This window comes from Mustelus asterias, chromosome 13, assembly GCF_964213995.1.
Source record: "Mustelus asterias chromosome 13, sMusAst1.hap1.1, whole genome shotgun sequence".
In the NCBI taxonomy this organism is placed as follows: Eukaryota; Metazoa; Chordata; class Chondrichthyes; order Carcharhiniformes; family Triakidae; genus Mustelus; species Mustelus asterias.
This window is the reverse complement of record NC_135813.1, coordinates 41262130-41289207: the sequence shown is the minus strand read 5'-3', so window position 1 is coordinate 41289207 and position 27078 is coordinate 41262130. Positions and strand designations below refer to the sequence as shown.

The 27078-nt window shown below is 46.4% G+C and overlaps 1 protein-coding gene across 1 annotated transcript in view; it reads left to right on the top strand.

Annotated features, from left to right (window-relative positions):
* The first annotated feature begins 4201 nt into the window (after nt 1-4201).
* Nucleotides 4202-27078, top strand: part of LOC144502561 (chloride intracellular channel protein 4-like) — a 40722-nt gene continuing 17845 nt past the window's right edge. The window contains exons 1-2 of the mRNA XM_078226663.1: nt 4202-4537; nt 17961-18070. Coding sequence (XP_078082789.1) covers nt 4502-4537; nt 17961-18070 — 146 coding nt within the window. The 5' untranslated portion in view covers nt 4202-4501. The remainder of the gene's footprint in view (nt 4538-17960; nt 18071-27078) is intronic.

The following is a 27078-nucleotide window of genomic DNA, read 5'->3' as shown; positions in this document are numbered from 1 at the left end:
GCCAGAAGATTTGCTTTCAAATCTCACTCCAGGGCTTGTTGGCCATGACAGGAGCTGTCATGACTTCCTTGACAGGTTGATAATCAGCCAGCTAATCCTCGCAACACTTGCCCACTATTCCCCGAAGAGAAAAAGATGTGTGGGACAATACAAAACAAACGAACAAGCTCATTTCTATTAGGTTTATTAGTTGGCTTCTTCATATCTGATTAATTACATGTAAAAAAGGGAACTGTTATCAGGCAAATTGGTTGAATACTACCTACTATTTCTAAATTAGAACTGACATTGCACAGATTATTCAGTGCATGAAGTGTAAGACGGTGTTTATGTTTCCCCACCTACTTCATCTCGTCCCTATCTTTCAATTTAAAAAAAATTCATTCATGGGACATGGGTGTCGCCGGCTGGCCTCATTTATTGCTCATCCCCAGTTCCTGAGGGTAGTTCAGAGTCAACCATATTGCTGTGGCTCTGGTGCCACATGTAGACCAGGTAAGGATACTGATGAACCTGATGCATTTTTCCGAAAATCGACAATGGTTTCATGGTCATCAGTAGATTCTTAATTCCAGATTTTTTTTTATTGAATTCAAATTCCACCATCTGCCGTGGCGGGATTCGAACTCGGGTCCCCAGAACATTAGCTGAGTTTCTGGATAAAGTTAAAGATTATTTATTAGCCACAAGTAGGCTTACAGTCACACTGCAATGAAGTTACTATGAAAATCCCCCAGTCGCCACACTCCGGCGCTTGTTCGGGTACACTGAGGGAGAATTTAGCATGGCCAATGCACCTAACCAGCACACCTTTCGGACTGTGGGAGGAAACCGGAGCACCCGGAGGAAACCCATGCCAACACGGGGAGAATGTGCCGACTCCGCACAGACAACATCCCAAACTGGGAATCGAGTCCAGGTCCCTGGCGCTGTGAGGCAGCAGCGCTAACCGCTGTACAACCGATAATACCATTCGGTCATCACCTCCCCATCTTTCAATGTTATAACGAGCTCGCTCTTAATTTGCGCACTGCGTAGTCCTGAGAATATCAATGCAGATTATTATCGTGTATCATGATCTCATGACGGCTCAGGAAGCAAATTGCATTAAACCTTCTCTATTTAAAAATATTTATTGCATATTGTTGTAAAACTGGGACCGTGTTCAATCCTTGTGTTGCTATTGAATTCCTAACTGGGACAAACTGGTTTCTCTACATTGCTTACTGCTTAGAAGAATATCTGAAGTGGAATTGTCTGCTTTCCTCCAACATTTCTTTCTTCTGGCTTTGGCATTCTTTCATAATCACGAGGGTGCTGCCTGTTTTGGGAGGAGTTACAGCCCCAGCACACGCCTCTGGAGCAAGGAGAGAACTGAGTGTTATTTATTGGGATGGGTAAAAGCAAGATAGGCGTTCCTCATTCCGATCCCTCCCAGTTTTGGAAATCTTCCCTTCCCCCTACAACCTACCTTGTCGAATCTCACAGCTCACAGGGAGGCCATTCAGCCCATCTAGCCTGTGCCGACTCTTTGGAAGAGCTGCCCAAATACACCCAACCCCCTGCTCTTTCCCCATAACTCTGTGACTTGTGACCTTCAAGAACGGTCCTATTCCCTATTGGTAGTTATCACTGAAGCTGTTTCCATCACTCTTTCACTGACCTTAGCATTGCTGCCTCACAGTGCCAGGGACCCGGGTTTGATTCTGGTCTTGGGTCACTGTCTGTGTGGAGTCTGCATGTTCTCCCCATGCCTCCGTGGGTTTCCTCCGGGTGCTCCGGTTTCCTCCCACAGTCCAAAGATGTGTGGGTTGGTGGGATTAACGGTGTAGATATGTGGGATTATGGGGACAGAGTGGTAGGTGGGCCTGAGTAAGATGTTCTGTCAGAGAGTCAGTGCAGACTTAATGGGCCGAATGGCCTCCTTCTGCACTGTATGGTTTTTATGATTCTGGCATAGTGTTCAAAAAATGCCTCCAAAAGCGGGGGTTGACTGATACGCCAAGTGTACAGGTGAAACTCTGGCCCGGATGTGGCTGGTCACCATTTTGAAATGCCATCTGCATCCAGTGCAAAGAGCGGACGTGTCTTAAACTCCAGCACATCCTTGCCACACAGCCCGTACCACCTTCTCCATCCCTCGTGCTCTGTAGTAAGTAAAGATATGTCCCAGCAAATTTAAAAAATGCTCCTGTGAAGTGAGAAAAATGAAGTTGATTACTAATGTGAGTATAGCAGGTCAAGGCTGACAAGTGGGGGGGGGGGGCGGGGGGTGGTGGGGGGCGGGGGGTGGTGGGCGGTGGGGGGGGGGGTGGCGGTGGTGGTGGTGGTCAGAGGGTGGTTGACCAATATGCTGAGTATATGCAAAGGCATGACTTTTGGGGTCAGAAAATGGGGTTTTCTAATACGCCAGAACAACTTACATGCTGTAATTTATGGTAATAAATGAATCTAGTATCAGTAATGGTGACAATGCCCACATTCTCCCATTGATAATGGGCAGCACGGTGGCACAGTGGTTAGCACTGCTGCCTCACAGTGCCAGGGACCCGGGTTCAAATCCGGCCTTGGGTCACTGTCTATATGGAGTTTGCACGTTCTCCCCATGTCTGCGTGGGTTTCCTCCAGGTGCTCCAGTTTCCTCCCACAGTCCGAAAATGTGCAGGCTAAGTTGATTGGCCATGCTAAATTGCCCCTTAATGTCAGGGAGATTAGAAGGGTAAATATGTGGGGTTACGGGGATAGGACAGGACCTGGGAAGGATTGTTGTTGGTGATGGGCCAAATGGCCTCCTTCAGCACTGTAGGAATTCTATGATTCTATGAATACAACTACAGAGTGTTGGGAAAACCCATCTGGTGCATGAATGTTTTTTAGGGAAGGAAATCTGCTGTCCTTATGTGGCCTGGCTGACATGTGGCTCCAGACTCAGTGCAATGTGGTGTAGTGGTGCTGTCACTGGACTAATAATCCAGAGACCCAGGATAATGTTTTGGGGACCCGTGTTCAAATCCCACCACAGCAGATGCTGAAATTTGAATTCAATAAAAAATCTGGAATTAAATAATAACCATGAAACCATTGTCAATTGTTGGAAACATCAATCTGGTTCACTAATGTCCTGTAGGGAAGGAAGTCTGCCGTCCTTACCCGGTCTGGCCTACATGTGACACCAGAGCCACAGCAATGTGGTTGACCCTCAATTGCCCTCTGAAATTGTCCATCCAGTTATATTTTTGTATTTGGAAAGGTGGTTCATTAGCCTTGTGTTGCGGATAATTATGGGGATGGATAATAAATGCTGAACCTCCCAGAGATGCCTACATCCCATGAATGAATGGAGAAAAAAAATCTGGTCAGATTGATTTTACCACACTCTATGCAAAAACATTAAAAATACATATAATATATGTAAAATCATTTGTTAGTACAGAACTCTCTTCCCATACAGCGTAAAGTTCCCCCGACATTGGTAATCTGGCCTGATGAGTACAAGATGAAAAACTTCGACTAAATGTCTTTTTCCAGCAATATGTGCATATAATATACAGTAATATATATATATTTTATATATATATACATACATGTAAATATGACATAATAGTTAGGCGCAATACTAGAATGGCATGGTGGCACTGCTGCCTCACAGCGCCAGGGACCCTGATTCAATTCCCGGCTTGGGTCACTGTATTTGCGGAGCCTGCATGTTCTCCCCGTGTCTGCGTGGGTTTCCTCCGGGTGCTCCGGTTTCCTCCCACAGTCCGAAAGATGTGCTGGTTAGGTGCATTGGCCGTGCTAAATTCTCCCTCAGTGTACCCAAACAGGCGCCCGAGTGTGGCGACTAGTGGATTTTCACAGTAGCTTCATTGCAGTGTTAATGTAAGCCTACTTGTGACAATAATAAATAAACTTTAGGGGTAACATTTCCTCTGTAATTTACAGTCATATTCAGTAGTATATATCTAACATATGGTTTGCATGAAACATCATTGTAAGCAGGCATATAGCAGTGTGGTATGCACTAAATATTTGGTCAGATTACACCCTCTTGAAGAATTCAATACCTTATCATTTCCACCTTCCTTGGATTAGTTCTAACAAGTCTTTCACTGTCTATGACATGAAATCAACACCACCTGGGAGGAGAGAAACTAACAGATAATCCCTCCCACACACACTCAGTTTCTGGGTGGCAGGTTATATACACCGGGCAGTCGGCAAGAAAAAGCGTTTGATCGTAGAGAGAGGGAGACCACCTCAATGTCTGCATGTTTGTGCCAAGGCAGAGAGAGAAAATCCTCTTGATCCAACAGGTGCAGAAGGAGCTTGCTTCCTGGAGTACAGTCAGCTTCTGCTGAAAGGCCTTTGGTCTTTCTTGAAACTTTCTGGGTGTGGTCTTAGGGAAGGGTTTAAGAAACCAGCCACAAGATCTCAGGAGTTACTGTCAAGATCAGCTGGTGAGCTTGAGTGCACAAGATACAGAATAGTCTGCCAGGAGGACATGGCCGAGGACCCCAAGATCGAACTGTTCATTAAGGTAAGGAAAATATTGTGGCAAATATTATTTTAATGGTTTTTTTGTGCGTTAAATAATTTATTTTAAAATCCTCCTTTAAAATTTAAGCCTCTGCTGTAAAAATTAAATAAACCAGCTTTGAACTAATATCGATTTTACTTTGGTCCCCATCCACTCAAGGGAATTCATTTTAATGTCCTCTGCAGTAAATGTTTTTCACTTAGAGATCAAAATTTTGAATAGGAGAACAAAGTTCCTGCCCATCAGCCTTGTCTCCCCTATTAGATATCAAATCGCTTCTGTTACTGCTACTTTGACCTTCCACATACTCCTCAGAATGTTTTGTTCTCACATGCGTTTTCTCAACTTGCTTTCCACATAATTTATGTGTAGATCCTCTGATCCAGCTTGTTTTAATTTGAGGTGATATTCCCAGTTTATTTGACCTATGCCATTTAGTATGTAGCTTTAAGAGGTTACACCCTTGAATTGCATTCTTTGTAAACAATACACAGATTGAGTTTGTTTCATTTTTCCTATTTGCCTTTCTCTAAGTTTCTAATTAATTCTAAGGATATTATTAAACTAGAAAGAGTGCAGAAAAGATTTACTAGGATGCTCCCAGGACTTGATGGTTTGAGTTATAAGGAGAGACTGGATAGATTGGGACTTTTTTTCCCTGGAGCGTAGGAGACTTAGGAGTGATCTTATAAAGGTCTATAAAATAATGAGGGGCACAGATTAGCCAGATAGCCAACATCTTTTCCCAAAAGTAGAGGGCATAGGTTTAAGGTGAGAGGGGAAAGATACAAAAGGGTCCAGAGGAGCAATTTTGTCACTCAGAAGGTGGTGAGTATATGGAATGAGCTGCCAGAGGTAGTAGTAGAGGTGGGTACAATTTTGTCTTTTAAAAAGCATTTAGACAGTTACATGGGTGAGATGGGTATAGAAGGATATGGGCCAAACGCAGGCAATTAGGACTAGCTTAGTGGTTAAAAAAAAGGGCAGCATGGACAAATTGGGCTGAAGGGCCTGTTCCCATGCTGTAAACCTCTATGACTATAATTCAGTCTGAGCCCAATGCAGAGATTTGTCATTCTGTTAGTTTTGTTTTCTTCATTATTCCGCCACATTGTTGAACAATATGCATATAGCACTGCCCTGAGTCAATTTAATTTAATTATGGTGGACTTCACCGTGTTTTATTTGTTTCTGCCCAGTAGCCAGTCTAATATAAATCCTTCCCTACACCTTCCGTTTCTGCTTGTCCCATGCCTTCATGGTTCGCCCAAGTTGGGCTTGTGTTTGGCTTTGACAGTAGCACCAATATCCTGTGGAATGACAAATTATATAATTAGATGTCAGAATCTTTTTGATTACTTTTGTATATGGGATAAATAATTGATCCTGGTGATTAAATTACAGGCCGGACTCTGATCAGAATTTAGATATCTCAGGTCTGGAATCGTGGATATACGGGTTTGAGTTACAGGTTGACATCCAACAAAGGGTTGATCTGACTGTAAAAAGGAAGCTGGCCTGGTTTTGGGATTAGGTTGCTTTCCAAGTTTCTTCATTCCATTATATGAGTGATATGTGATGCCAGGACCATCTGTTCAGCAGGTGCCTCCTGCCATTGGCACCTGATACACGGAGCCCCGAAAAATGAATATTGGGCTCGTTATTGTGAGTGGATGGAGGAATAAATATCGATGCCCGAGGATATTCTGCAAGCCTGGCACTTTGCCCCAGCCAGCATCATGTTCCCGAGAAGAGGGAGAGTGGCTACTCTCACTGCTGGTTGCAATTTGCAAAGTGTTCCATGGGAATGGCTAAGCACTTCCGCAGCTTAAAATGGACATTAAGTTTATTTCTTAGTGTCACAAGTAGGTTTACATTAACACTGCATTGAAGTTACTGTGAAAATCCCCTAATCGCCTCACTCTGGCGCCTGTTTGGGTACACTGAGGGAGAATTTAGCATGGCCAATCCACCTAACTAGCACGTCTTTTGGACTGTGGGAGGAAACCGGAGCATCCAGAGGAAACCCACGCAGACACGGGGAGAACGTGCAGACTCCGAATAGACAGTGACCCAAGCTGGGAATTGAACCCGTGTCCCTGGAGCTGTGAGGCAGCAACGCTAACCACTGTGCCACCTCTCTTCAAGGAGTCAAGGCATCGACGTGATGCAGCAGAGTGCAAACTACCTTCTAGTTTTGGATTAAACTAGCAGAGTCAAATGCAGAAATGAAGCAAATTTAACTTCAAAATACGAGAGCAGAGTGTCTTAGGTCCAGAAAGATTCAATGCAGAATGTGGCCTGTGATTTGAAAGTTGCAAATAGCACAGGTTGTCAAGGTAGGAATGATGACAGTAGGTTACAGTGGAGAAAGTGTGAATCCCCCATTGATTTTAACCAGTCACAGCTCCTGTCTTGCCAGCATAGATCATAAATGAAATAGAATGATCATTGCTATATCTCCATCACGTTGTCTACATTGACTCTGTCTACACTTCCTGCTACCTCGGAATAACAGCCAGCATAATTAAGGACCCCATGCACCTCTCTTCCACCTTTGTCTGTCGGGAAAAAGATACAAAAGTCTGAGGTCACCTGCCAACGACTCAAGAACAGCTTCTTCCCTGCTGCGGTCAGACTTTTGAACTTCGCACTAAGTTGATCTTTCTCTACACACTAGCTATGACTGTAACACCACATTCTGCACTCTCGTTTCCTTCTCTATGAACAGTATGCTTTGTCTCTATAGCACGCAAGAAGCAATACTTTTCACTCTATATAATACATGTGATAATCATAAGTTAAATCAAATCAAATCAAATACAGCCCTTCCCTGGTTTCTACTTGACATTTTCTTCCAACTTTCTCAGTCACTTTTCACTTTCCATCTCTAACTCTGTGCATTCTCAGTGTCTTCTTTGACTTTTGCTTCACTAACCTTGGGCACTTTCCTTCACTGATTATGCTGTATGAGATATTGATCCTGACTTCAGTCACTGTGACTATGATGCCATTGTTCCTGTGTATCTTACCACACGTGGTTCCCTTCAGCCCTCTTTTATTTGAGACTGTTCCCGATAGATTAATCACTTGACCTATCCTCTACTTGGGTATGTTTTGGTCGCTCTCAAAGCTGATCCTGTCGGCCAAGACATGACCTGATTTGATGGCAAGGCAGCCAATTTCTGGTTATGTTTGAAGTGGGCTTGATGAAAATACCCTTTTTGAATGCTTTGCGATGGTATAACTAATTTCGCGACACCCTCGCAAAAAGTATCCAGGTGTTGAATTCTAATTATTACTTTTGCCTTCCCCATCCTGTTCTGTGGCATTAGTCAGATATCACTCTATTTTTTAACCGGTTTTACAAAAGAAGGTTTCTAGAGAACATGTGGAGAGATTCAAAATGTAAATAACCGGAGGGTTCCAATTACCCCACCACTAATATTTTCCACATCTCATTAGAAAGAAAAGTGAAAATGAAAGGTGCAGCTGACAACGGACAACATTTATTGCTCTCGGTTTCTGTCACCCTGTGAGTCTGTAGATATGTTACTGTTGGGGTTAGGGTTGGGCTGTTCTACCTGTTAATATAGTTGTTATGGTACACCACAGTCGGCTCTGCCTCCTGGGAGAGGTATAAAGGTCACTGCTCTGCCTGGTGACCCTTTAGTCTGGGATCGTGTACTGTATGTGGTAGCTCAGTTATTGTTGGCAATAAAAGCCTTTATTTCCCGAGTACATCATGCCTCTCGTGTGTTATATCGCGCATCACATAGGTACAGATAAATGTTTACAGTGGAAAAATACAAATATGGCCTGCTTCAAACACATGACTCCATGAGGTGAGGGGTGTCAATGCTGGAACATTTGAAGACCAAGTGTCATCAAGCTCTTTCAGTTCAGACGTGGAAGGTGTCCATTTAGTCAGCTTCAGCCGTGCACCTTCATCCTTCCAAACGCTAGATTTGGAAGCTTTTGTGCCCAAGTGTTTCCCTATTCAGCGTTGATATGCCTATCGTTAAGGATTCTGAATGTTTCCATGTCCCACACCAACATGCCTCGTCCCCTGACTTGGCAAGACTGCCAACCGTTATTTTAGATACTTGCAGACATGAACCCAACCAGATTGGGTTTATTCCACTTGAATTCACGTTTATTTCGCATCGCCAACAGAGGTTGAGGAGAGGTTTATCGCAAATGTCTGGGCAGGATTCAAATCCAAATTCATTGACAGTATTGCCAGCCATTTTATTGTCCTGGAATCAGCTTCCCAGTCAATCTTATCTCTCAGACAGCATTATTTATTTATTTATTCATGTCACAAGTAGGCTTACATTAACACTGCAATGAAGTTACTGTGAAAATCCCCTAGTCGCCACACTTCGGCGTCTGTTCGGGTACACTGAGGGAGAATTTAACATGGCCAATGCACCTAACCAGCACGTGTTTCAGACTGTGGGAGGAAACCGAAGCACCCAGAGGAAACCCACACAGACACGGGGAGAACGTGCAGACTCCACACAGACAGTGACCCAAGCCGGGAATTGAACCCAGATCCCTGGTGCTGTGAACAAAAGCATGTCCATAGGCTTACAAAACAAGTATTCATGTCTCATATAAAATGAATCGCTGTATACCAATTTGATTTTAGTTTATTTCCTTTCGTGTTAGAAGTTGGGTGTGCAGGGACATCCTTTGTCAAGAAATGAACTCACCTTGGATCTTTATCTGCTGCCGCTCAGATGAGATTGAGCAAATTATGCATGACAGTCGTGTGGAATATTTCAATGTAGGGCGAGGTACCGGACAAGTTCTATAAGGCTGTGCACTGTGAGATCATATCAGGGAACATAGCAAGGTCCAGGACTATGATGCACCTCAATGAGCACCCGGAAACAAGGCTTTAGAACTGAAGGCTTTAATACATTAACAATGAAACTACTAACACAAATTCACCCGTTCAGACTGAAGGGGTCCTGCCGGAGCAGGGGGTCTTATACCCTGCCACCGGAGGCGGGACCCCACTGGAGTGTGCCATGATAACACTTAGGACAGGTAAACACCCTATCCCAACAACATAGTACAACCCCCATAACAACAACACCCTAGCCCAACAGTAACACAATAACAACCCCAGTGGTGAACCAACGATGGTTCACCACATTCACCCCTCCTTTAGGAACCAAAGGTGGCGGGGTGGATGAAAACAGACAATGACAAAAAAAATAACAGGATTCACAAGTCCAGACGGTCTGGAGGACCACACCGACGCTGCGATCTTCTCAACACCGGTTGCGAAACCGGAGCAGGTGCTTGCGGTGGCTCTCTCAAAACAACATCTGGCTGTCCCCTCAAAGACTCCCGGGCCGGCCGGCCCTGATGAGGCGATGGTGTAGGGGATCCTGGAACGTTTGGTGGTGGTGGTGGTGGTGATGATGGTGGCGCCGATCTCCGAGTCTCAGGCAAGCTGTACATGGGAGTAAAAGTGTTATGCACTGGTCCCGGTGCTGACCGCGCCACGTCTGGGGAAGTAATGAGGAGTAGTGGATCTGTGACTGGGGGAATAGGAGCGACAGGAGTTGCTACGTCCCCTGCGGGCGCCAGGTCTCTAATGGAGACAGTGTCCTCTCGCCCGTCAGGATATGCCACATAGGCATACTGAGGGTTGGCGTGGAGGAGTTGGACCGGTTCGACCAAGGGGTCGGACTTGCGAGCCCTCACATGGCGCCGCAGAAGGACGGGTCCTGGGTACGTCAACCAGGCTGGCAATGAGGTCCCCGAGGACGACTTCCGAGGGAATGAGAACATCCTCTCGTGGGGAGTAGCATTGGTTGCCGTACACAGGAGGGAGCGGATAGAATGGAGCGCAGTTGGAAGGACCTCCTGCCACCGGGAGACTGGAAGGCCCTTGGATTTCAGTGCCAGTAGGACAGCCTTCCAGACTGTAGCATTCTCCCTTTCCACCTGTCCGTTACCCCTCGGGTTGTAGCTCGTGGTTCTACTAGAGGCAATCCCGAATGAGAGCAGGAATTGCCTCAAGTCGTTGCTCATGAACGACGAGCCCCTGTCGCTATGAATATAGCAGGGGTACCCGAACAGGGTAAAAAGCTCACTGAATGCCTTGATGACGGTGGCAGTCGACGTGTCCGCACAGGGGAAAACAAACGGAAACCGGGAAAATTCGTCTATTATGTTAAGAAAATAGACATTCCGATCCGTTGAGGGAAGGGGGCCATTAAAATCTACACTCAGCCTCTCAAAAGGGCGAGTGGCCTTGACCAAATGTGCCCGGTCTGGTCGATAAAAGTGTGGTTTGCATTCTGCGCAAATCCGACAACTTCTAGTAACTGACCTGACCTCCTCCACCGAGTAGGGTAGGTTGCGGGCTTTTATGAAGTGGTAGAGTCTGGTGACTCCAGGATGACACAGATCATTGTGGAGAGCCTTCAAGCGGTCCTCCTGCATGATGGCGCATGTTCCGCGCGAGAGGGCATCCGAGGGCTCATTGAGCTTCCCTGGACGATACATAATATCGTAATTATAGGTGGAGAGCTCAATTCTCCACCGCAAGATCTTATCGTTCTTGATCTTGCCCCTCTGCGTGTTACTGAACATAAACGCCACGGATCGTTGATCCGTGATCAGGGTGAACCGCTTACCTGCCAGGTAATGGCGCCAGTGTCTGACTGCCTCCACAATGGCCTGAGCCTCCTTTTCCACCGCTGAGTGCCGAATCTCTGGGCCTTGAAGGGTGCAGGAAAAAAACGCGACGGGCCTGCCTGCCTGGTTTAGTGTGGCGGCTAGGGCGAAGTCCGATGCATCACTCTCCACCTGGAAAGGGATGGATTCATCCACCGCGTGCATCGTGGCTTTCGAGATGTCGCTTTTCAAAACCTTGAAGGCCAATTGGGCCTCCGGCGTAAGTGGGAAGGTCGTGGACTTAATGAGCGGACGAGCTTTGTCCGCGTAGTTGGGGACCCACTGTGCATAATACGAAAAGAACCCGAGGCATCTCCTCAGTGCTTTCGTGCTAGCGGGCAAGGGAAGTTCAGTGAGTGGGCGCATACGGTCTGGATCAGGGCCAATGACCCCGTTTTCCACCACGTATCCGAGGATGGCTAACCTATGCGTACGGAATACGCACTTCTCCCTGTTATAGGTCAGGTTCAGGCGAGATGCAGTGCGTAGAAAGTGTTGGAGATTCGTGTCGTGGTCCTGCTGGTCATGGCCGCAGATGGTGACGTTATCCAGGTACGGGAAGGTAGCCCGCAACCCGTTCTGGTCCACCATTCGGTCCATAGCACGCTGGAAGACCGAGACCCCATTGGTGACACCAAATGGAACCCTGAGGAATTGGTATAGACGACCATCCGCCTCAAAAGCCGTATATTGTCGGTCCTCTGGGCGGATGGGGAGTTGATGGTAGGCGGACTTAAGGTCTATGGTAGAAAACACTCGGTACTGCGCAATCTGATTGACCATATCAGAAATGCGCGGGAGAGGATACGCATCCAGCTGCGTGTATCTATTAATGGTCTGACTATAGTCGATGACCATCCGAGGTTTGTTCCCGCTTTTGACTACCACGACCTGCGCTCTCCACGGACTAGCACTGGCCTGTATGATCCCTTCCTTGAGGAGCCGCTGAACCTCAGATCTAATAAAGATCCGGTCCTCAGCGCTGTAACGCCTACTTTTAGTAGCGATGGGCTTGCAGCCAGGTACCAGATTTTTAAAAAGGGATGGTGTCGTGATCTTCAGGGTGGATAGATTGCACGCGGGGCGCTTTGGGCAATTTGGAGGCTGCGGCTGGTTCCCTACTGCCAGTGAAGGGAGTGGCCCACCGTACTGTAGGATCACACTCCTCATGTGGGCCATAAAGTTTAGTCCGAGGAGAATTGGCGCGCAAAGGTGAGGTAGCACAAGGAGCCTGTATTGCTCGTAAACTGTGCCCTGTACCTCAAGAGTTACCATACATTGTCCTTGGATCGGTACAGACCGGGACTGTGATGCCATGGAAATTGTCTGTTTGGCAGGGAGAACCCGGAGTCCACACCTTTTAGCAGTTTCAGGGTGTATGAAACTTTCGGTGCTCCCACTGTCAAACAGACAATTCACAGTTCTGCCACTAACCTTTACCTCCATCATGGAATGTTCCAGTCTGTAATGCCTGGTCTGATCCAGAGAGATCGACGCCACCGTTGGCCCCTGGGCGTCACTGCATGCTGCCGATGTGGATGCTGAGGACCCCTGCTGGTCGCTGCTGCATGCTGCCGATGTGGATGCTGAGGACCCCTGCTGGTCGCTCCTAGTCGTCGTGGACCATGATGGCCGCCCCCATGAATCGCATGTGGCCGAGGGCTCCAAGCGCAGCGACTCCTGGTGGTCTTCCTCCTCCTCTGTCTGCCACGATGGCGCCGTCCTGAGATCGCACGTGGTCGGACCTCGTGGGTACTGCAGCGCCGAAAGAGATGGTCTCCGTTCTGGAGGGTTACAAGCTGCACTGCCGTTTTTAGGTTTGGACCTGCAGACTTTGCCGTAGTGGCCTTTTTTACCGCACTGGCTGCAGATTGCCGTTCTTGCCGGACACTGTTGCCGTGGATGCTTGGCCCCACCGCAAAAATAGCATCGCTGGCCACCTGGAGCTGCCGCCGTCGTCGAATCGATCTGGGAGCGCGGGTTCGCGGGGCGAGGAGGGAGCAGAGCTTGCTCCAACCACGTTGACTGCACGTGGTCCTCAGGGTACAGCGCCAAGCTCTTCGACGCCGCCTCCAACCTCACGGCCATCCCCATTGCCTGGGTCAAGTTGAGTTTCCCCTTTTCTAATAATTTAAGTCTGATGTACGAGGACCCTACCCCTGCTACGAACGCGTCTCGGGCGAGGTCTTGCATGTACTGCTCGGCGGAGACATCCTTACAGTCACAACCCCTGGCAAGCTGCAGGAGTTCATTGGCGTAGTCTTCTATGGTCTCGCCCGACTGCCGACGTCGTGTAGCGAGGAGATAACGAGCGTGAATCTCGTTGGGTGGCGTAATGTACCTATTCTTTAGGAGCTCGACGGCACCCTGGTAAGTGGAAGCTGCACGAATGGCTAGGTAAATCGTGTCGCTTACCCTTGCGTGGAGGATCTGGAGTCTATCACTGTCTGTAGTGATAGCTACCGAGGCTGCCAGGTAGTCCTCGAAGCACTTCCACCAATGTTCGAACGTGTTAGCTGCACCGACCGCACGTGGGTCCAGTGTCAGACGATCCGGTTTTAGGATCTGTTCCATATTCTCAGTTAATGTATTAAATTGATGCACCTCAATGAGCACCCGGAAACAAGGCTTTAGAACTGAAGGCTTTAATACATTAACAATGAAACTACTAACACAAATTCACCCGTTCAGACTGAAGGGGTCCTGCCGGAGCAGGGGGTCTTATACCCTGCCACCGGAGGCGGGACCCCACTGGAGTGTGCCATGATAACACTTAGGACAGGTAAACACCCTATCCCAACAACATAGTACAACCCCCATAACAACAACACCCTAGCCCAACAGTAACACAATAACAACCCCAGTGGTGAACCAACGATGGTTCACCACAGACTATATGCTGAGGGATGTACTTGGTGCAGTTGCCATGGAGGCTCAATGGGGAAAGGCCACTGTGCTAGGGGACTCCCGCCATAGTACACGGAGGGGCTGGAAATAAAGTAAAATCCCTCAGGCTGTTTGTATCAGAAACTATTTAACATAAAACATTAAAGTAATTTGTAATGGCAAGGGATCTGATGTACTGCATTATCATATAGAATGCCTACAGTGCAGAAGGAGGCCATTCGGCCCATCGAGTGTGCAACGACCACAATCCCACCCAGGTCTATTCACACAACCCCATACATTTATCCTAGCTAGTCCCGCTGACACGAAGGGGCAATATAGCATGGCCAATCCACCTAACCCGCACATCTTTGGACTGTGTGAGGAAACCGGAGCACCTGGAGGAAACCCACGCAGACACGGGGAGAATGTGCAAACTCCACACTGACAGTGACCCAAGCCAGGAATTGAACCCACATCCCTGGCTCTGTGGGGCAGCAGTGCTAACCACTGTGCTACCATGCCGCCTATTTCGTGAAAGAAACTGATCAGTACGACACTTTGTGATGACAAATTTGAACTGTTGTGCAATCCAGTTTCACAAATGTTAGCAAAAAAGCATGAGTTAGAGAAGAAGAAAGTTGGATCATATTATGAGATTATTATACCAAAGATTTGAAGATGATATAATGAAGTTATTATAGTGACTGTAACAGGATGATATTTGTAGCGTGGGAGGCCTGGAATTTCCTTTTGATGGAAACGGGAGAGACTTTCTGCAGCAGTGGTTGGCTTGGGATGACAAAATGTGGGCCTGGTTCTGCGAGGTGTCTATCCCTTCCCTTCTTTCTCTCAGCAGTGGGATTTTGACAGGGAGAGTGCTTTATTCGAAAAGATGCATTTTAGGAAAGTCTTTAAAAAGTAAAGAGGGAACAAGCATTTGGGGGGAGGATTTCCAGAGCGCTGGGTCAAGGTAGCTGAAGGTATTTGCTTTGAGACTCTCCAATCTCAGTTTCAGTTGAAGTTTGAACTGGAGTTGAACACAGGACTTTCAGAGTGAGTGGCTGATGTCAAGCTCCCTGCAGCCTTCCCCATCTACCTTAGCTCTCCTCTCAATACAACCGAGCTTCTTATTTGCCCAAGGCATCAACTGGTTGTCCCATTTTAGGCAGCACAGTGGTTAGCACTGCTGCCTCACAGCGCCAGGGACCCGGGTTCAATTCACGGCTCGGGTCACTGTCTGTGTGGAGTCTGCACGTTCTCACCGTGTCTGTGTGGGTTTCTTCTGGATGCTCCGGTTTCCTCCCAAAGTCCGAAAGATGTGCTGGTTAGGTGCATTGGCCATGCTAATTTCTCCCTCAGTGTACACGAACAGGGGCCGGAGTGTGGTGACTTGGGGATTTTACATGTAACGTCATTGCAGTGTTAATGTAAGCCTAGTTGTGACACTAATAAATAAATTTTAAATGTGGTTTTCTGTTGAATTGAATAATGCATGTTCTTGGGCTTGACGCTGTTTTCCTTTAGTTGCTGAATGCTTTCCACAGTGACATGTGGTGAGAATATTTGCAAGTTAATTTCCTTAGGAATGAACCAAAGTGAAATGCTGTGGTTTCTCAAAATCTGAAATAGGAACGGAAATTGCTGGAAATTCTCAATGGGTGACTGGTTGTGAGAGAGGCAAGGTTAACATTCTAGATCAACGACCTTTCTCAAGAGCTGGAATTTTCCAACCCCCCCTCCCCCCCTCCACCCACACCCTTGTGGCAGTTTTACCAGCAGCCGAGGCAGCTCACTATTGGCCTCTGGTTGAGATCCCCTGATCCCACCGCAGTCAATGTCCATTTGCGTTGCTCACCAGCTGTGCCGCCGATGAACCATTCGTGGGCGAGGGGGGGAGGGGTGGGGGGGGGGGGAGGGTGAGAGTGGAGTTACTTTTGGCAGGACCGGAAGATCCCGCTAGCAGGAAGGGATGGAAAAGGCCTGTTGCATCACAGCAATAGTGACCCGGGTTCGATTTCCAGCTTGGGTCACTGTGTGGAGTTTGCACGTTCTCCCTGGGCGAGGTGGATTGGCCATGCTAAATTGCCCCTTAGTGTCAGGGGGATTAGCAGGGTAAATGCATGGGGTTATGAGGATAGGGTCTGGGTGGGATTGTGGTCAGTGCAGACTCGATGGGCCGAATGGTCTCCTTTTGCACTGTGGGATTCTAAAATGCCGACCTCGATTTTTGCTTCTCTCTCTTCAGATGCTGCCTGACCCACTGAGTATTTCCAGCATTTTCTACTTTCTGAGGAATGATGTGGTGTAACTGTAGGGAGTTCGATAATCCTGCATACCCGAAGTGTTAGAGAGAAATAAAACATAGATTTATCAAATGTCACATGGCAAATTCACGCAGCGCTGAATCACATTGGGCAGATCATTTGTGTTACATCTAAAGTGCTTTGGCTTACCCTGGAGAAGTGAAAGGGGCAAAAGAAATGTGCATACTTTCTTTAAGGAAACTGTAGACACAAACAACCTCCCAATTCCCTGCAAAATGTTTCCTGATAATTGTATTCCTTCTGTTGTAGGCAGATATTCTGGTCACATACAATCCATTGTGATGTGGTTCCCAACACAATAGCATTTTATCTGGTTGTGCAACTGTCCTGTGCAAAGTACAGGTGCTGCTTCATTCCTCTGACAAATGAACATGGTATTCTTATCCGATTCAACATCATGTGTTGACAGATGACATTCTTAAAGGGCCAGTGCTTTCGCCACGAGGAGCCAAAACAAACGGTTGATTTTTGTCAGAATAGCGCCATGCACAAGAGATAAGGATATAGCCAAAAATAAACATCTTGGTGAAGAGGTAGCCGCTTTATTGGGCATTTTCCCATCCATCGCTAACCCCCACCCCCCTCACCCCTCCCTCACCATCAACAAAGGTCTCCGTCTCCCACACCCCTCGACCATCCATAACCATTGAGGCTCCGGCTACTGTTCCTCAACCCCTCCATCACTGTGCATACTTTCTCCTTCTTTGAAATCTACTTCGCCCAGGGAGTGGTGAGCTTGTGGAATTTGCTGAGACGGAGAACAGTTGAGACCAAAACATTGTAGGCGGGATTTTATGGCCTCGCTCGTCCCGAAACTGTAAAATCTCGCCCGAGGTCGACCTTTCCGTGGTCCGCCCCTCACCTGCTCCGATTCCCGTGATGGAATGGTAAAATTCTGGCTTGTATGTTTTCAAGAAGGAGTTAGATATAGCTCTTGGGGAGAAGGGGATCAAAGGATATGGGGGGGAAGGCAGGATCAGGCTACTGAGTTGGATGATCAGCCGTGATCATATTGAACAGTGGCACAGCGGTTAGCACTGCTGCCTCACAGCGCTCGGGACCCGGGTTCGATTCCCGGCTTGAGTCACTGTGTGGAGTTTGCGCGTTCCCCCTGTCTGCGTGGGTTTCCTCTGGGTGCTCTGGTTTCCTTCCACAGCCCAAGGACGTGCTGGTTAAGTACATTGGCCGTGCTAAATTCTCCCTCAGTGTACCCAAACAAACGCTGGAGTGTGGCGACGAGGGGATTTTGACAGAAACTTCATTGCGGTGTTAATGTAAGCCTACTTGTGACTAATAAACTTTGGTGGGGCAGGCTCGAAGGGCCGAATGGCCCACTCCTGCTCCAATATTCTATGTTTCTATGTTTATGTTGACTTCTTTGCCTTTTAGTACAGCCCATATTGATGTAATAAGGTCAGGTTATTGTAAAGCAGAGTTGCACATTTTAATTGCACTGGCTAAGGTGAACGAGGAGAGCCCTAACCTTTGAACCTATTCATTGTGTGCAGGCCAGTGACGATGGCGAGAGCATTGGGAACTGTCCATTCTCCCAGCGCCTGTTCATGATCCTGTGGTTAAAGAAAGTTGCTTTCACCATTAACACAGTGGATATGAAGAGGTGAGTGCTGTCTGAACTGAACTCAATGCTGATCCCAGAGTCAATAAAGAAGCACTAAGAGATGTGACAATGAGCCACTTTGTTGCTGAATACCATGAATGCTTGAGAATCTACTCTGAAAGACCCGTTAAATCTATAACTTTTCCATCTTTCAATCACCCTCCAACCCGCCCTTCTCATATTTCATTCCCGTTATATTCTCACCTGCGGTGTTGAACATCTCTGTACTGGTTATCCACTGATTAATTTCACTTTTTGCTCTTTCATTATTTAAAGATACGGCCAGGATTCTCCGATCCCATTCACCCCGCCCCCTGCCAGTGAAAATGGGGAATTTGGCGCTCAGCCAAATCTTCATTCACTGCAGCGGGACTGGGGAATCCTAGCTGCGGGCGAGGTCAGAGAATCCTGGTCATGGTTGTTCTCTGACAATGATAAACACTATCTATAGCAACAAAAATTGTCTGAGGTTGTAAAATTTAATTCAATGTTGGTCGTACTTAAAATTATTGTGAGGAGAATGTTGTTGTCCAGTTTCAGCATTTGATATTCCTGTTCTTGTATTACTGATCATGTGAATGTTATGTCTCTTAATTCGATCGCCCATTGCATAAATGTTCCCCTGCAATGCAGCAGTGCTTTCATTGAATATGGGTGTGTTATTGCTTCCTCTGCTAGACTGTATGACGCCTCTCAAAATTTGGATTTACTTTTTCCAAATTTCTCTCTGTTCCCTGCTCCCTTGTAACAAACATTTCAGAAGCAAGCTGAAATCCTTTATGCTCTTGCCGCTGCTGCTGACGTTCGCTGTAGATGGTGTTCTTGTGCAGACTGACTGAGTTTCTCTCTGGTTCTTGGTATCTGAAGCTAGTCTTGTGATGGAAAATTTCGAAGCCTTCCATTTTCCACATAATGGGTTGGAGTCAAGGTGATCGATGCCCTGTCTACTCGTTAACAAAAGTAAGCAGCAGAGTTTTTGAAGAGGAAGATGTATGTGTTTCTTTGACCCTGGAGTGTGTGATCAATTTTAAAAACAGGAGCAAGCTTTTGTGGGTTTAAATAGAGAGGATTATTTATTCACACATTCATCCTCTAGGTCAAAATGTTATGTCCACACATACACACACACACACACATGCACACACACACACATACATATGCACACACACATGCACATGCACACACACATGCACACACACACATGCACATGCCACTCACACACACATGCACACGCCAGTCAGTCTCTCCACTCCATTCCATCCTTGGGTTTGCAACCCTCTAGGATTGACCTGAATGGAGATTCCAGGAATTGAAGATCAATCTCTGGGACAATGCAATCCTGGAGAAAAATCATCGGGACATTGAAAAAGATCAATCTTTTTCATTGAACATTTCACTTTACCAGATAGATAAATACTGAAAATGGAAGGGGGAACAAAGAGGTTGTTCGGGTGATGGTCAAGCTTCATCTAATTGGATAATGAATCATTTTGCTTTCCAATTGGTGTAGTAAAGTAGTGCGTCACAAGGATGGACGTGTTGGCTGAGGAATGGCTGGAGCATGGGAGGCAAGTCATGTGATCAAACCTCCAGGAATACATTTAATCAGAATTGGCAAACCTAATCGCACGGTGGCACAGTGGTTAGCACTGCTGCCTCACAGCGCCAGGAATCCAGGTTTGAATCCGGTCTTGAGTAACTGTGTGGAGTTTGCACCTTCTCCCCGTGTCTGCGTGGGTTTCCTCCGGGTGCTCCGGTTTCCTCCCACAGTCCAAAGATGTGTAGGTTAGGTGGATTGGCCGTGGTAAATGCACAGGGTTTTGGGGATAGGGCAGACGGATGAGCCTGGCTAAGATTTTCTTTTGGAGAGTCGTTGCAGCATCAACGGGCCAAATGGCCTCCTGTACTGTTGGGATCCTATGATTCTATGGTAGTCCCATGCACACAGCACTAGCTCCATTTCCCTGCCTTTGGTTAAAATACGCCGGACAAGTTCAACAGTGGACATTTAAACTCTTAGGTTTAGTCACAGTGGATGTGTTAAGGAGTAAGTATGACATTTTGAAATGGCTGATGGCATACAAGAATAAATCTAATTTTGCATAAGTAACTAATAGCACAAATCTGCAAAGAAGGACAATTATACTGAGGACAAAGGATTCTAAGCCAATTATGGAAGGAAAAACATTTTAAAAGTATATTACAATGAAATGGCAGAAAGCGGAGCACATTTTTAATGTTAGAGTCGCAGAGTCACAGAGCCGTACAGCACGGAAACAGGCCCTTCAGCCCAACACGTCCATGCCGACCAGGTTTCCTAGATGGAAGTAGTCCCATTTGCCTGTGTTTGGCCCATATCCCTCCACACCCTTCCTATCCACGTACCTGTTTAAAATTGTCCTACTTCTCTGAGCAAATCCACAGAAAATATATGGTGATATATTTCAAAGTATAGCTGGGTGATGCTCAAAGTGTCATGTGTATCTATCTCTGACTGAACTCTCTTTTCTTCTCTCTCTCTCTGAGCCTCCATCTTTATTTCTCGCTGTATTTCCTGCCACTCTCCAATGTGTTAGATGTTAAACTCTGGGTTGCATTCTACCTCTCAATGATTTATTTTGTCACCTTAGCACTATGTTGTAAATCTGCAAGTTGACTATTTATTTTCTGAAAATATTTTGTTCCAATTGTTGTGAAAATACATCAGTTGCTGGTCTGTTTGGTTCCGAAAAACTTTCTTTCTTTAGGTGCCTGCACAGAGGACAAAACTTATTGCGATTTGCTGCGTCATTTAGAGATTTATCATAGAATTCTACAGTGCAGAAGGAGGCCATTCGGCCCATCGAGTCTGCACTGACCACAATCCCACCCAGGCCCTATCCCCATAACCCCATGCACTTACCCTGCTAATCCCCCTGACACTAAGGGGCAATTTAGCATGGCCAATTCACCTAACCCACACATCTTTTGGGAGGAAACTGGAGCACCCGGAGGAAACCCACACAGACACGGGGGAGAATGTGCAGACTCTGCACAGACAGTGACCCAAGCCGGGAATCGAACCCAGGTCCCTGGCGCTGTGAGGCAGCAGTGCTAACCACTGTGCCACTGTGACGCCCCAAATAGACCAGATCGATGGGGTGCAAAAATTTCCCTTTCTTTCTGCTCATTTGGGATTCCTTGTGTACGGAATTTGAATAGTCTTAATTCAGTTTTTCCTGGCAACAGAACTACAGTACACAACAGTCAGTGCAAATCAGAGTTGAGCTATTAATCTCTGAGATTATGATGACATATTTTGTGGTGTGACAAGTCACATGTCACACTGGTGTTATAGCGAGTGTTGGATGAATGCAAGTGATTGGAAAGATCATAGAATCACTACGGTGCAGAAGACAGCTATTCGGCCCATCATGCCTGCAGTGACCACAATCCCATCCAGGCCCTATCCCCATAACCCCACATATTTATCCTGCTAGTCTCCCTGACACTTAGGGACAATTTAACATGGTCAATCAACCTAACCCGCACATCTTTGCACTGTGTGAGGAAACCAGAGCACCCGGAGGAAACCCACGCAGACACGGGGGAGAACGTGCAGACTCTGCACAGACAGTGACCCAAGCCAGGAATCGAACCCGGGTCCCTGGCGCTGTGAGGCAACAGTGCTAATCACTATGCCACCGGAGAATTTTACTCTTCATCTGTAGAACTGCCTGACAGCTGATGAAAAGTGTTCCCTTTCATAAGAACATAAGAACATAAGAAATAGGAGCAGGAGTAGGCCATCTAGCCCCTCGAGCCTGCCCCGCCATTCAATAAGATCATGGCTGATCTGACGTGGATCAGTACCACTTACCCGCCTGATCCCCATAACCCTTAATTCCCTTACCGATCAGGAATCCATCCATCCGCGCTTTAAACATATTCAGCGAGGTAGCCTCCACCACCTCAGTGGGCAGAGAATTCCAGAGATTCACCACCCTCTGGGAGAAGAAGTTCCTCCTCAACTCTGTCTTAAACCGACCCCTCTTTATTTTGAGGCTGTGTCCTCTAGTTTTAACTTCCTTACTAAGTGGAAAGAATCTCTCCGCCTCCACCCTATCCAGCCCCCGCATTATCTTATAAGTCTCCATAAGATCCCCCCTCATCCTTCTAAACTCCAACGAGTACAAACCCAATCTCCTCAGCCTCTCCTCATAATCCAAACCCCTCATCTCCGGTATCAACCTGGTGAACCTTCTCTGCACTCCCTCCAATGCCAATATATCCTTCCTCATATAAGGGGACCAATACTGCACACAGTATTCCAGCTGCGGCCTCACCAATGCCCTGTACAGGTGCATCAAGACATCCCTGCTTTTATATTCTATCCCCTTCGCAATATAGGCCAACATCCCATTTGCCTTCTTGATCACCTGTTGTACCTGCAGACTGGGCTTTTGCGTCTCATGCACAAGGACCCCCAGGTCCCTTTGCACGGTAGCATGTTTTAATTTGTTTCCATTGAGATAGTAATCCCATTTGTTATTATTTCCTCCAAAGTGTATAACCTCGCATTTCTCAACGTTATACTCCATTTGCCATATCCTCGCCCACTCACTCAGCCTGTCCAAATCTCTCTGCAGATCTTCTCCGTCCTCCACACGATTCACTTTTCCACTTATCTTTGTGTCGTCTGCAAACTTCGTTACCCTACACTCCGTCCCCTCCTCCAGATCATCTATATAAATGGTAAATAGTTGCGGCCCGAGTACCGATCCCTGCGGCACGCCACTAGTTACCTTCCTCCAACCGGAAAAACACCCATTTATTCCGACTCTTTGCTTCCTGTCGGATAGCCAGTCCCCAATCCACTTTAACACACTACCCCCAACTCCGTGTGCCCTAATCTTCTTCAGTAGCCTTTTATGGGGCACCTTATCAAACGCCTTTTGGAAATCCAAAAACACCGCATCCACCGGTTCTCCTCCATCAACCGCCCTAGTCACATCTTCATAAAAATCCAACATGTTCGTCAAGCACGACTTTCCCCTCATGAATCCATGCTGCGTCTGATTGATCGAACCATTTCTATCCAGATGCCCTGCTATCTCCTCTTTAATAATGGATTCCAGCATTTTCCCTACTACAGACGTTAAGCTGACCGGCCTATAGTTACCCGCCTTTTGTCTCCTTCCTTTTTTAAACAGCGGCGTAACATTAGCCGTTTTCCAATCAACCGGCACTACCCCAGAATGCAACGAGTTTTGATAAATAATCACTAACGCATCCACTATTACCTCTGACATTTCTTTCAATACTCTGGGATGCATTCCATCCGGACCCGGGGACTTATCCACCTTCAGTCCCATTAGTCTACCCAGCACTGCCTCTCTGGTAACATTAATTGTATTAAGTATTTCTCCTGCTGCCAACCCTCTATCGTTAATATTTGGCAAACTATTTGTGTCCTCCACCGTGAAGACCGACACAAAAAACTTATTTAAAGACTCAGCCATATCCTCATTTCCCACTATTAACTCCACCCTCTCGTCCTCCAAGGGTCCAACATTCACTCTAGCCACTCTATTCCTTTTTATATATTTATAAAAACTTTTACTATCATTTTTTATATTAATTGCTAGCCTAGCTTCATCGTCTATCCTTCCTTTCTTTATCGCTTTCTTAGTCTCTCTTTGTTGTTTCTTAAATTTTTCCCAATCACTTGTTTCTCCACTATTTTTGGCCACTCTGTACGCAGCTGTTTTTATTTTAATACTCTCCTTTATTTCCTTCGTTATCCACGGCTGGTTCTCCCTTTTCTTACAATCCTTGTTTTTTGCTGGAATATATTTTTGCTGAGAACTGAAAAGGATCTCCTTAAAAATCCTCCACTGTTCCTCAGCTATCCTACCTGCCAGCCTGCTCTCCCAGTCTACCTTAGCCAATTCATCCCTCATCCTATCATATTTCCCTCTGTTCAAACAGAGGACACTGGTTTGGGACCAAACTTTCTCCTCTTCCATCTGAATCAGAAATTCGACCATATTGTGGTCACTAGACCCAAGAGGGTCCTTCACAATAAGATCCTTAATTCTACCTACCTCGTTACACAATACCAGATCCAAAATAGCTCGTTCCCTCGTCGGTTCCGTAACATGCTGTTCAAGGAAACTATCCCGACAGCATTCTAAGAACTCTTCCTCCATTCCACCCTTACCGACTTGAGTCTGCCAGTCAATGTGCATGTTGAAGTCCCCCATGATTATTGCCGTTCCGTTTTTACACGCATCCCTTATCTGCTTGTTTATAGCCCTCCCTACCTCAACATTATTATTTGGGGGCCTATATACCACACCTACTAGTGTCTTTCTCCCTCTACTATTCCTCATCTCTACCCATAATGATTCCACGTTTTGTTCCTCAGAGCCTATGTCATCCCTCAGTACTACCCTGATATTATCTCTTATTAATAGCGCGACCCCACCACCTTTTCCTTCCTGTCTATTCTTCCTAAACGCCTGATACCCCTGGATATTCATCTCCCAGTCCTGGTCACCTTTCAGCCACGTTTCTGTAATGGCCACTAGATCGTACCCACTCGTGCTGATTTGCACCATCAACTCATTTACCTTGTTCCGAATGCTTCGTGCATTCAGGCAAAGTGTCCTTATTCCAGCTTTTATCTGGACCCGCTTTGATGAGTCGCGAACACCCTCTCCCTCTACTCCCTTATCTAAATTACCGCCTTCATTCACTTGCACCCTCTCCTCTACCATTAATTTTGTAATTCCCCTTACCCCTGCATCCTCCACCCCATCAATTAGTTCCTTGATCCTAGTCAACTCTTCTAGCTCCCCTCCCCCCAACCTATCTAGTTTAAATTCTCCCCAGTAACCTTAGCCAACCTACCGGCCAGGATATTGGTCCCCGTGTGATTCAAGTTCCACCCGTTTTTTGTATACAGATCACCCCTGCCCCTAAAGAGGTCCCAATGGTCCAGGAACCTGAATCCCTGCCCCCTGCACCAGTCCCTCAGCCACACATTCATCTTCCACCTCACTCCATTCCTGCCCTCACCTTCCCGTGGCACAGGCAGTAATCCTGAGATTACTACCTTTGCTTTCCTCTTTCTCAGCTGTCTCCCTAATTCCCTGTACTCCCTTTTCATGACCCTGTACCCTCAGTTTGTGTATTTAACAGGTTAGCAAGATTAGGGTTACCTTATTGGCACAGTTTTCACGCCTCAAACGTTGCTTTACCTTTTCATATTGTTTCCTGACCCCACTTTCATTGTTTTGAGACTCTAATTTGGAGTTTGCTTTTTCTGAACATGAATAGTTGAATGTGACAGTGTGGAGAATAAACTATAGATGCTTTGTCGGGATAGCAGGTTGTGGGTGGAGGTTATGCTACATGGGTGGGGTTAAATGTCACATAATTCATGCATCAGTCAGACTGTGGCAGAGCAATGGGTTTCCCTCAAGGCATGAGGCTGAGGAGTAAACAACACTAATTGCGGGGAGAAGCTCAAACCGTGTAAAGAAAGAAAAACCAATCCTCAAATAACATAACTAAATGTTGCACGCAGACAAACAATTGGGTAGAAAAGAAAGTAAGAAGTTTAACAACACCAGGTTAAAGTCCAACAGGTTTATTTGGTAGCAAAAGCCACATAAAAGAAAGAGCAGACGTTTTTGTTTTAATGACCTTAAGATGTCCCAAAGTGTTGTACTTTGCAGCTAAGTATTTCTGAAGGATAACTACTGTTGCAATATAGAAACAGATCTCAGAATAGCAGGTTTATAGAGGTCTATATAATAATGAGGGGCATTAATCGGCTAGATAGTCAATATCTTTTCCCAAAGATAGGGGACTCTAAAACTAGAGGCCATAGGTTTAAGGTGAGAGGGGAGAGATACAAAAGAGTCCAGAGGGACAATTTTTTCACACAGAGGGTGGTGAGTCTCTGGAACAAGTTGCCAGAGGCAGTAGTAGAGGCGGGTATAATTTTGTCTTTTAAAAAGCATTTCGACAGTTATATGGGTGAGATGGGTATAGAGGGATATGGACCAAATGCAGACAATTGGGACTAACTTAGGGGTTTAAAAAAAAGGGCGGTATGGACAAGTTGGGCTGAAGGGCCTGTTTCCATGCTGTAAACCTCTATGACTATGACTAATAATACAGGAAGAAACAGCAAATTATAGGAGAGGTGCATCGCATGGCGTGTAGCAATCAGAAACGTCTGAACAGGTTGTGGCGCATTTCTCTACAATAATGGAAGCCTGAGGATCACCTGTCAGAGATCTTTAAGATTATGAAGGACTTTGATAGACGGAGAGAAAATATTTCCAGTTGTGGGCTGACCAGTGTTAAATCGGAGACTACCGGAGGGCAAGTCCCCAAGAACATACACGAAGGCAAGCCACCAGAAAAAACAAGGGTTTATTTAATTAACTGCACTCCTCGAACTCCAGCCCTTAACTGCCTATAAGAGTGGATTCCCAGGCAGGGAATCACCCCCCCAGACCCGGCTCAAGGGTCACCTGACCTCCTCTTAAAGGGGCTACGATCCCCCCCCCCCCCCGCCCCTACAATACAGTAAATATAAGATAGGCAGTAATAAATTCAACAGGAACTTTAGGAGAAACGTCTTTCTCCAGAATTGTCACGGAACAATAAAGATTAGTTGAGGCGACTAGCATGGATGCATTTGTGGAGAAATTAGATGAAAATGTTATATTGTCAGCTTTAGGAAGGGCAAGATCTGTAAAAGTGTAACCTGGCTTACAAGCACTGACTTGTTTTAAATCTCTGGAGTTGTACAATAGCCTCCTTAAATCCTGAGAAGGTACTGTCCAGAGCTGGAGCCTGCGATGCAATGAAATGTGATGTTCATACATTCAGAACCACATATTACTAACTAATCAAAAGGAACCTGAATTTCACTTCAATACCAGTAATTCCTGGGACTGCAGTGACTGACTGCATTTGCATTCACCCAGAGAGGCACCACATTGAGC